The sequence below is a fragment of the Ctenopharyngodon idella genome, chromosome 20 (assembly GCF_019924925.1).
Source record: "Ctenopharyngodon idella isolate HZGC_01 chromosome 20, HZGC01, whole genome shotgun sequence".
NCBI classification, from domain to species: domain Eukaryota; kingdom Metazoa; phylum Chordata; class Actinopteri; order Cypriniformes; family Xenocyprididae; genus Ctenopharyngodon; species Ctenopharyngodon idella.
The window spans coordinates 22,643,193-22,655,244 of record NC_067239.1 but is presented as its reverse complement, the minus strand read 5'-3'; the positions used below and the strand labels follow the sequence as shown (position 1 = coordinate 22,655,244).

The 12,052-nt window shown below is 36.0% G+C and overlaps 1 protein-coding gene and 1 long non-coding RNA gene across 2 annotated transcripts; one reads left to right on the top strand and one right to left on the bottom strand.

Moving 5' to 3' along the window:
* Positions 1–104: 104 nt before the first annotated feature.
* Positions 105–11,646, bottom strand: niban1a (niban apoptosis regulator 1a). The gene is made up of 14 exons (XM_051875471.1): positions 11,532–11,646; positions 7,857–7,987; positions 7,631–7,759; positions 7,415–7,529; positions 6,181–6,345; positions 5,942–6,057; positions 4,900–5,004; positions 4,380–4,542; positions 3,452–3,639; positions 3,151–3,294; positions 2,930–3,040; positions 2,745–2,852; positions 2,513–2,624; positions 105–2,144 (listed from the first exon to the last, which is right to left on the bottom strand). Exons 1-14 carry the CDS (start codon positions 11,581–11,583, stop codon positions 1,246–1,248), a joined length of 2,538 nt encoding a protein of 845 aa, XP_051731431.1. The 5' UTR covers positions 11,584–11,646; the 3' UTR covers positions 105–1,245.
* Positions 2,947–4,839, top strand: LOC127502508 (uncharacterized). Its single transcript, XR_007926871.1, has 3 exons — positions 2,947–3,087; positions 3,442–3,586; positions 4,700–4,839. It is a non-coding gene; the product is annotated as an uncharacterized LOC127502508 (long non-coding RNA).
* Positions 11,647–12,052: the final 406 nt, after the last annotated feature.

Below are 12,052 nucleotides of genomic sequence, written 5' to 3'. Positions count from 1 at the left end.
TCTTTTAGAGTTTTAGAATGGCAGAAGCTCAGCTAATGTCTTGTTTACTTTCACTTGATTTTGATGAAATGCCATGCGTCCCATACATATTTAATCATTCACTCCCATCATACCAAAATTCCTTTAAAGGGTGGTTATGCTTATACAAAGATGTATTGATGGACTGTATTACTGTTTATGTGGATCTCAAATAGATAGCCAAGTGCCAGAGCAGAATCTATAGTAGAGACTGTCTCTATATACGGTATACACAGTGCACATGTGGCAAATCTGTTGGTCTCACTCAATACAGATTCATGACATCAAACTGCACTGTGCTGTAGATATGTCACAGAGCCAGATTCCATGGCAGACAAACCCGTCAGGCCTGCATTGTGGGTCCAAAGTAAACAGTCAGCCCTGGTTCATGGCAAGCTCTGTCACAGCTTTGCATTTTGGGTAAATGTACAAGATAATTACTGTTTACTTATGTTGTGAATGTGTCGTCTGAAGGTTGAAAACCACCTTGCGGAAATGGCATGTTCCTTCCTAAAGGATTCCTCAAAGTTTCACAAAGGACACTAACTTCCAAACACAATATTTATGTTTCAGTTTAGATTTCATATATTATTCAAATGCTAACATAGCAATTCATTTGTACATATTAGCTTAAAACAAATAAGGTTATCTATATAACATTCTATGTTACATTATCCTAATTTTAAACAACACAATATATACACTACCATTCAAAATTTGAGGGGTTGGTAAGAGTTTTTTTTTTTTTTCATTTACATTTAAAATGTAATGTTAATATTCTGATATTAACTATTGATATTCTAATATTCTGATATTTCTATTTTAATATATTTAAAAATGTAGATTTACAGTTTAATAACTTTAAGTGGAAACTGATGCATTTTTTTCAGTATTCTGTGATGAATTGAAAGTTGAATAGAACAGCATTTATCTGAAATAGATTTTTTTTATAAATGTTACTATCACTTTTCATCAATAATACTTTTATTCAGCAAGGATGTATTATAATTTCTTTTAAAAAATTACAGACCCCAAACTTTTGAATGGTGCGTGTGTATATATATATATATATATATATATATATATATAATATAGTAAACTAAAATTACCTTCTGCACAATGAAAAAACCAACTTCAAAATGTACAATTTGTCTCTTCACATTGTCTCCATTCAAAAATGGAGGTGTAAACAAGTTTTGAGTAAAGAACTGACACGGTCATTGAAACTTAAACTATAGCTTCTTGTTCCTCGAACATTTGAACTTTTTCTCCATTGTCTTTGCGAGGCTGAATCACCTCCTCAACTTCAATAACCTCCATTACCAGGTCACGGATCTCCTTCACACAGCCCAGGGGCCTGGTTTCCTCCTCTAGGCATGGTGAAGACTGGGATTCTGAGGCTTTTTCTGGAAGATCAATGATTTGTTTGACTGTGAACTCTTTATAGATATCTCCAGCTTCTGCATCTTCAATAGATAAGCAAACGGCTATTGGATACTTGCTTTCATCACGCATCGGTACTTTGATCTGGGCTGGATCATTTGGCAAAACCGCTGCCTTGCTGTTGTCCTCCGTTTCAGCAGGGTCAGAGCCAGAGGTTTTCATGCAGATCGGACTGATTGCTACTGTGGGCTTATTAGCAAAGTCTGAAAAAAGTTCGCCTTTTGGTGAACTAGAAGTACCAGCACTTTCTGTGGCTTTTGTTACCTCAATAACAGGGGTGGGAATGACATCTACGGCGATTGTGGTAGTTATGAGTTCTGGTTTAGTCTCAGCTGACATATTTGAGGTTGATGTTTCAGCAGTAGCAAATACATCATCACTGCCCTCCTCTAAGAGTGTCTTGTTCTCTCCCTCATCGATTTTTTCCATGGCAGGCAGAGCTTGGCTCAGTGTGGTACTTTCTGACTTTAGTGAGTGAACAGTCACGGATTTGTTTGCTGTCATGCCATTACCGAGCAGTGGGGATGGCGGCAGGGGCGTACGCTGGCTCGGGGAAGTATGTAAGTGTCCTGGGCTGCTGGGTGCAGATCCCGGGGGAGTGAAAGACAGGCTGGACACACTGAAGTTATATCTGCTCTCTGTAAACAGGTTGTATTTCTTCTTGCTGGCTGCCTCCTTGACCACTGCCAATCAAAAACAAATTTGATTTGAGAATGATTTGAGAAGATTTGAGAATGTTTTAGGCAAAACTTAAATCTAAATAAGTAATTTCTTGGGATTTTAATATATATAAGGGCCTGAAAATGTATTGGGATTCTTTAAATTTTTTTTATTTGATTTGACTTTTTGTTATATAGACATAAATTGACATAAAACTAGCCATAAAGTGTCTAATTCATTTTGCGGCCACTGTATGCGTCATCATACTTGTGCAAAAAAAGCATGAACTTTGTTTAATACTTTTAACACAGTACCTTATACTAAATAATGTCTAATATCAATAACGTCTTTGCGAGACAACTTGTAGTCTTATTTTGATCATGTGACATACCCATGCTGACATCCTTTTCCAGTATCTGCTGTATAATGTCCTCATACACGTTTTCCACACTGATAAAGTTCGAATAGTCGGCGAATATGTACTGCTCAAATTTAGGTAGTTCCTAAAAGTACATTTTGAGAAAAGACATGTCTGTTAGGAGATATCAAACATGTATGTTATGTATATTTAAGCTGTTAGTGCTCGTATTTATCTGTCATTATCCGACTGATCTCAGATGTACCTCTTTGAAGGATGGGGCCAGATGCTTCTTGATGCTGGGTAGAGTGATGTCGATCAAAGCCTCTTGAAAGATCCTCTTCCTCACTGTGCTGCTGTCATAGTCAAATTGCTGTAGGACAAAGGTAAATTAGGTTAAGAAATCTAACACAGCCATTTGTGTTTGTAAATGAAAAGTTATGTGCTTACCTTCAGAACCCTGTTTGAAGCCTTTTGCATAGCCATCGTAAGGCTGACCGACGGGTCCTCCAGAGCCTTTCGCACGAGAAGCTCAAAGGTGTACTCTACATTCTCCATCAGCTAAAACAATCACACAACAGACACGTCTGAAACCCCAATCGATCACAGTAAGACTTTAAAGTGTATACAAGCAATTTAGAAAGGAGTTGGCATCTTGCAGTTTTGAGTACCTGTTTTAAGTCTATCTCTGTGCTGTTCGCCAAACCTTTGATGCAATAGCTGAAGGTTTGCTGCAGCTCTTGGACGTGATCTGCCAGTCCACTCACTTTCTCATAACAGCTCTGTAAATTAGCTCTACGCATCTTAAACATAGCCTTAAGAAAGAGAGAAACAGAGGAAAAGTTGTTTTACTATAAAGGGTAGTATTACATTTTTTTTTTTTTAATAATTTGGCTTAAGACATGGAATATAATGCACAAGTCATATGGACGTTTTATGCTGCTTAATCATACATTTTGTAGCTTCTCTCACCTGTCGGAGTTCCTCCGCCTCCTCAGCGTCCTGGAAGTCCTGACACAGCTGTTCCATCATGCCCTCGCTCAAGTCTCGGGCCTCTGTGAAGCCCAGGCTGATGGGCCCCTGCACTTCCTCCAAGATAGCCGGCAGGTAAGGCTGCACCTGCTCTGTGCAGTATTTTGTTGCTGGCTCAGTTACTACGGCTACCCAGGTGGGGAGAGAAAGATATGGTACATAAACTCAAAAAGGATCACCCACATATACGATCATTTTTACAATAGTAACCGAGGCCAAAAACATCTTGCTTTACTGATGGCCATTCAAAAGAAATATACATTTTATGAGATATTTCTATTTTTTGAATATTTATATTGTATATTTATATTACTGTTCAAAAGTTTGGGGTCAGTAAAATGTTTTATTTATTTATTTTAAAGTCTTAAATGCTTACCGAAGGCTGCATGTATTAGATAAAAAATACCGTAAAACAGCAATATTGTGAAATATTAAAATTTTTATTAAACTTGCAAATATTTATTAAAATTACTACTTTCTATTTGAACATATTTTAAAATATAACATTCCTGTGATAGTGAATTTTTAGCAGCCATTACTCCAGTCTTCAGTGTCACATGATCCTTCAGAAATCATTTTAATATGCTGATTTGGTGCTCAAGAATGATTTCTTGTTATTATCAACATTTGTGCTATTTTTGTGAAAATGATTATATGTTTTTTTTAACAGTATTTTTTTGTGATTATAAAATAAATTGCTTTATAAAAGTATTAATTTGTTTTAAAAAAAATCTTACTGACCCCACAATTTTGAATGGTAGTGTACATTATATTATCGTCAATGTTTGGCAAGTGACAGAATTTTAATTTTTTTTCCGTAAGGATCTTAAAAGCTTGAAATGGACTTCTATTCAGTGTGATCATGTACCTTTGAGTTTGCTCTCCAGGAAAGCTCTTGAGCAGGTGATCTGGTCCATGTCAGAGCGCATGAGCGCCTCCTGCTGTTTCGCCATGTTTTTGCACTCCTCCTTCAGTGTGGTCAGCCTTTTGAATAGATGCTCTTGCAGCAGGAAATATGCAGTTTCAACTGTCTATGAGACAAATAGCAGGGGTCAAGGGTCATTAATTAATACTGTTACATAAGTGTTCAATTATTCATTCTTTGCTTCTCAGTAATTAATTTGTCAGTCCATAATCACAGCTATGGAATGTAATGTGTTTCTGGTATGTTTTTGTCCCACCCTTTAGGAAACACCAAAGGGACATTTCTGGCCTCCCTGGCCTAAAGCTATTTGGGTGTGGGGCATCCTACATGTACGTCAACATCACACACCCAAGTTTCAAGTATCAAGGGCAGGTTCTGGAGAAACCCAATGCCATAATGGGAAACAATCTATACAATCACTATTGTGATGCAAGAAGAAAAACAGGACAGGAAAGAGACGCACCGCAAACCACACTCTCCTCTTGTCTGCCCTCTTGCTCTTCATACATGGCTGCAGTTCTTTCTCCAGATAGGGCATTAAATCTTCCATAAACAGATTAGCAAGACCCTAAACACACATAAACAAACAAACACAGATTCAGAAATATTACACATACATCGGTAGCTAAACAAGACTTAATAAACATTGAGCGCAAACACTGCAGTGCTAAACCCCCATGGTTTATGTAAACTTAAACCACAGACTAGACTGAAACAATGAATGGACTGATATCATCTGTTTATCTAAAACCACAAAATCAATCATTGACCTGCCTTCAGTCATTTCTCAAACACAATCCAAATAAAAGTATTTAAATGAGCAGACTAATGTGACAACAGGAAATACTAAAGCAATACTGAAGTGTATACCACAGAAAATATTTCACAGTATTCATACTGTGAGCTTCAGGACACTTCATGGCACATGTTGCTCACGTTCTTCTAACAAACGTGTCTTCTTCTGACAAACGTAGTGTATCGATAGTTCATTGCCACGTTGGCTTTAACGGGTGAAACTACAGAGTGAAACTGCCTGTGTGCAGCATTACTCAGATTCCTCACACGCTCTGCCCTGATGTAACAGCTTGTGACTTTGGGTTTTGGAGACTGAGCACAGATAATACATGCAAGACTGTATGTATTAAACATCGGGAGAAAAAATAGGTGCGTTTTTATATTCAGATCTACCATTTAGTGAGGAAAACATTAAATTATTTGAAACATATGTCAAAGATGTATATTTAAAAAAAAAAGAAAGGGCCTGTTTTACAACTTCATTCCGCCCATTTAGAAATGTTAAAGATTGTCATAACTGTCACATTAAATTACAAAACATGTCAGCTGCCTTCAGGATTTTGTTTTAGAACAATGTTCTGCATTTTAACAACTAGAACATTCCATGCCATACTAGAAAAACAAACGATGATAGCTATGTTGAAAATGGTTTGGGTTTTCTGACAACATGCTGTCAGTGTGAACCAGCACAGATGTGGAAGGACACCTACCCGCACATCACTGCCTATGAGCATATCCCATGATTCATACTGGCCGTTCTCCTGCCTATAGAGCTGAATAGCTTTGAGGAAAGCTTTAACCTCACACGTCTTCTTCTTGAGAAAATCTGTTGAATAGACCAAATGTTTTCTGTTCAAGTATACGCTGATATATTTCTTTACACCACAGCTTCCACTGGGTCACATCTTTGTAAATTCCTACTGTGGTTTCATTACAATGAAAGTGATACCTTTGTTCTGGTGGCGAATGCAGTCAGATAAGACAGAGATGAATTCAGCTTGAGAGTTTTCATCTCGGAAACAGAAATAGGAATCTTTGCGGTACGGAAGTCTAAGATAAACTGGGAACTGTCCCGGCATGTCCGACACAGGGGGTGCGAAATCATCCTGGACATCTGCATCACAACACACACGATCACATTTTACTCCATTACATCATGTTTATGTATAAAACTTATATATTATGTTCTTCATAAATCTTTTCAGTAAATAAATTATGATGATTTATAGAAAACAAAAACAGAACTCTTAAGTAATATATGGATGAATCATTCACAATAATACTATTAACACGCATAAAGAAAATAAATAGGGTCAATTTACATTTTATGCCAAATTTAAATGGAGTTAAAGTAACATTTATCATTAGCTCAGTAATGAATGGGTTTTAAAAGACAATATTCAGTAATATTATAGATTCAGCTGCACTGAGACTATCGGATGTGAACTAAATTTGATATGAATCGAGCTGAGCTGGATAATGACACTAACTTTCTAACATTGACACTGTTATTGAACTGAACTGAATCAACACGGAACTGACTTGTGCTTAATAATTGTCTTCCGTAGAGCTGCTTTACAGCTGAAACTGTAATTTTGTTTCATAATTGATAAATTCTACAACATTAACAGTGTTATTTTCCTGTTTATTACTGTGAGGGTGCTTTGACAGAGTCTGCTATATAAATAAATTCCTATTTCTGCTATATAAATAAATGTGACTTTACTTAAAGGGATAGTTCACACAAAAATGAAAACTCTGTCATCATTTACCAACCCTCAAGTTGTTCCAAACCTGTATGAATTTCTTTCTTCTGCTGAACACAAAAGAAGATATTTTGAATAATGTTGGTAACCAAACAGTCGATGGACCTCACTTACTTCCATAGTGGGCCCATCAACTTCTATAGTTTGGTTACCCATATTCTTCAAAATATATTTTGTGTTTTCAGTAATTGATGACAGAATTTTCATTTTGGGTGAATTATCCCTTTAACAAGTCAATTCATGCTTCATAGCTTAACATAACATAATTCCGGGAACATTCAGATATAATATTTTAAAAAGTTAACAGAGCAGGCCAGTACACTCACTTGGAGTTTATTAGTTTTGTGGCTGAATAAGTGTAAAATTAGCTCACTTAAAATGTATGCATGTAGACAACTCTTGTTTAATTCTACTCACTGTTAGTGCAAGGGCAGGCCTGGTCAATCATTTCCATATATTTCTCTTCTGTAGTCAGAATGGTGCCCCCAGTAGCAATCAATCTGTGTAGTGGAGGGGCACCTTTCACAAACGTCTGCAGGAAAACAGATTAGAGATGCTGAGGTAGGAAATGTTATCAGTCTATCACCTTAGTCAGCAAATGTTCATTCTCAGATGGTGGATAACGAGCCGTACCTTGTAGCTCTCGTGGCACTCCAGGACGTAACAGGCACGCATCACAATATATCTCTCCTTCCACTTCCTGCCGTCATCAAAGTACCGAACAATCTCCTCGTACAGCACCTTTCCAGACTCTGGAGGTGCCTGGGTAATTAAATATAATGAGTCGATCTCATGAGAATTAAATGAATACAGTCTAAGATATGTCTTTGTTAAATCCATAATGATATTTGATTCCTACCCGTTGTTTGAGGTACTGTGTGCGCTCCTCTTTGCGTTGCTCAAGCTCATCTCGGATCTTGGACAGGTAAACCAGAGAATATTGTTTCCTATAAATCGGTGCGAACTTCTTAAATTTCTCGTCCACTTGCTCTGCAAGACAACACAATGCTGAGGTCATTATTATAATATTAATATCAAGTCAAAAATATTAATAAAATAAATATTATAAAAAATATTAATATTATTATAATATTAATAAGAAGTCAAACGGAAGTTTATTTATTCTCAAATAATTACAGACAAACAACTGCCTAATTGCTCAGCACGAATATGGCATGCATTGATCTAAGATTTATTTAGTCATGCTTTACTATGTATAATTTAATAATAATAGCAAAGATAGTGAGATTTGGGCCAAGCAAACAGTCATTTTCCAGTTCCATTAGGTGACGCTAGTGGTGCAAAAATCACTTCACCTTTAACCCAACTTTGTTTCGTACATCTGTTTTTTTTGTGGAGTTTCAATTATTATTATTATTATTATTTTAATTAGTTCCATGATATGAGATGCTAAATTACAGCTGGAAGAATCAAAAGGACATAAACGAATAGACGCCATTTTAGGTAGGCCGACATTCGCCAACCTTCTGTCATTTCCCTCCACTTCTCTTTGCTGTTTTGTTGACACTTTACAATAAGGTCCCATTAGTTAATGTTCATTAATGCATGTACTATCATATAATTATCTAACAATAATATTTATTATTCTTTGTTTACTGTTCATTGTTATTCATATTAGCTTAGCTTAGGTCCATTAAATAGGCCTAATATTAACAGAAAGGCCTACAACTTTTTAAATTATGTATAAATGCTGAAATTATCATTAACTAAGATTTTTTTTTAAAAAAATGTATTTTCATTGTTCAGGTTTACTAATCTTGTCAAATGAAACCTTATTGTAATGTGTTGCCTTAAAGGAAAATGTTTCATGAGATGTACATTTTTCAAAAATCTCTCTTTAATTCCACTTAATGCTTCACCTGGAAAATTATGCATGTGTGTTTACAACCAGTCAGACAGATTCCTCACTGCCTGAACATTTCAACATTCTTGTCAGTACCCTACTTTCAAACCTCATAGATCATAGAATCATACACGTTTAAATATTAAAATTTTAGAGGCATGAGAACATAAAACATAACTCATAAACATGACTTTCATGAGGCATGGTATACATTACTATTGGTGTTATTTTATCACTGGAAATGGAAAGTTCCTATTCTGGGTGCTGATTGGTCAATACAGCATTCAAGTCATGCAAAAATACACAATAGTAACAGCTATGACTGAGAGCACTTAATGAAATAGCTATATCACTGCTCCCATAGAATTACCTACAGAATTATGTTCTGTTATTGTTTACATGTCAGAGACTGTATTGTCTAGTGCAGTGATTCTTAACTAAAATACTTAATCTTAATTAAAATGCTTTAAAACCTTCGAAAATCAAAATGCAGGTCTACAAAATGTAAACCAACATATTTATCATCATATTTATGAAAATTTACAATTTTGCAGTGTTAACAATACAGCTAAAACAGACTGAACTTTCAGATTTAACACCCAAACCAGAATGTTCACTCGTAGAGGGTGTTTCAACTTTCTTAAATTCCTTATGTTTATATTTTTCCATTCATTTTCAGAGTCTTAAATTACGTAACATGCAACTAAAATTAGATGACAGCTGAGAGCTACGGCATTCATTTCTATCATATTTCATAATGGAGTGAAAGTAACGACCTGCTCTGTCATTTTCAATCTCTTGCCAGCGTACATTTCTTCATGCAGTCTGCTTAAAACTATTGTTTTGATTGTAAGAGAGAGATTCATTGTTATGGAAGGAACTGCAGTTTGAGATGTCTTGAATTCTTGAGCTCTGACATGTGAGATACTTTGCCTACCATAGCCGCTTGTGACATGGCATGACCTGCAAAGCCAGTTCTGTATGAACATACCTCAACACAGACTTCATCACACTTCAACAAGAGTACAAGGTTGACAAGGGAATGCTCGTAAACACCTCTACTTGTGTTTGTGAGAGTTAATCCTTGACAATGAGCAGCTGTTGGCCACAAACTCTATTAGGTGTGAAATGACAGCACTTGAGTTTACAGTCAGCTCAGTCTCAGGAAGTGGACCCATTTGTTTCCCATGTGTTCCCATGACATAATAAACAGGATGCTAAACCTTAAGTCACATTATCTGATTTAAAGGGATAGTTCACCTAAAAATGAAGATTCTGTCATCAATTTACTTACCCTGAAGTTGTTCCAAACCTGCATGAATTTCTTTCTTCTACTGAATTTTGAAGATTTTGAAGAAGGTTGGTATCCAAACAGTTGATGGTCCCCACTGACTTCCATAGTATGGAAAAAATACTATGGAAGTCAAAGGGTCCATCAACTGTTTGGATACTGACATTCTTCAAAATATCTTCCTTTGTATTCAGCAGAAGAAAGAAATTCATACAGGTTTGGAACTTGAGGGTGAGTAAATGATGACAGAGTCTTCATTTTTGGGTGAACTATCCTTTTAAGTGTAAAATAAAATAAAAATCAATCAGTCAATCAATAAATAAATGTTTTCATTGGCCAATTGTGCCCCTACTCACTTAAAAAAAGTGTGGTGTCATGTGACAATATTTGCTAGTTAAAGCCATTGTTGGTTTGTAACAGAAACTATGATACTATCAGAATTTACATCTATTCTAACGATCTGTTTACAAGTTTGTGTAGATCAACTGGTAAAGCGTAGCATGTGGAACTCTTAAGGTCAAAGGTTCAGTTACCTGGGAATGAAGGGACTGACAAAATAGCTTGAATGCTCTGTAAATTGCTTTAAATAAAAGTGTATGTTAAATGCAAAATCAGACATTGAAAATTCCATATTTGTTGACCACTTATATAATATTTGGGAGACACGCCCCCTATAGCAGTTACAGTCTTTGGGAGCTTAAAATTCAGAAGTAACCTTTTCGAATGTAATTATCACCTGTCAGTTTCAGGCTCAAATGTTACCTTTTCTGGAAATTGAGTCTTTCATTAAAAAACAAACTGACAAATATCTGGCTAATTCGCTGAAATGTAGTATAAAAAACACACTCCAAAAACACACTCAGTGCTGTAATGCTCTTTCAGCATGTTTTGTCAGCTAACATAGACAGATCTAAGGTGTTTTTCCATTTGAGCAAATAGCAGAGCTGCTTTTAATCCTTTAATCTCGGACACACACACACACACACACACACACACAAAAAAAAACCTCCACCCATATAGTTTGTAGTGACAAGAAGAAAACAAACAGGTTTCTGCCTCTCACTTTTCAGGTATCCAAGTCCAAATTCAATTCAATTCATTTTTCTAACACTGAAAGCAACACATGCAATTTAGGACAATAATAATAAAAATAAAAAAAACACATGCATTTCAATAACATCCATCTTTCTATGCCCATATCCCTGCAGCATAGGGAAACAATTCAGCAACCTAATATTAATTATTAAAGAGCATCAGAAAACAAAATGTCAATATACAAGCAAACATTACTGCTCTTTCCACACTCATAAACTATGACAAACTCTTTTTAAATAAATCCCAAACCACTTAATGACCACGTACAGTTCCTATAAACATACCTTTTATGTAGTTGGATTTATTTTCATCCAGTAAGCTGGATGATGTCCCCATACTGCTCTGCTTAGTTCAGGTGAGCTCACTTGAAGTTGATTCAATGTCACTGTATTCACTACTGAGGGAGAATCCGAAAGCAGGTGTTATATTACAGGACTGTGGGAGTGGCATGAATGAAACAGCTGCACCGGGACTCTCAAGGGCTGTCTTTTGAAAGGAGCTGTTTACCTAGACAACCTGTGATGCCCAAAATTCTGTCTAGGGAGGCAGCTCACTAAGTTTTGACACACAGCCTATGATTTCATGAAAATAACATGTTATATGATGTATTCATAAATCAGGCTACTCTATGAATATGCAAGAGTATCTGAGCTGTGATCAAAGTTACTGGAATTACCATGGAAGAGACTCCAGTGTACTTCAAGGAAGAAATATGGTATGTTTTGTTACATTTTTGATTGTGAAATACAGTACTTGTGTGGCATACTAGACAGACTTGATTTCATTGAAGTCTATTATCACAAAC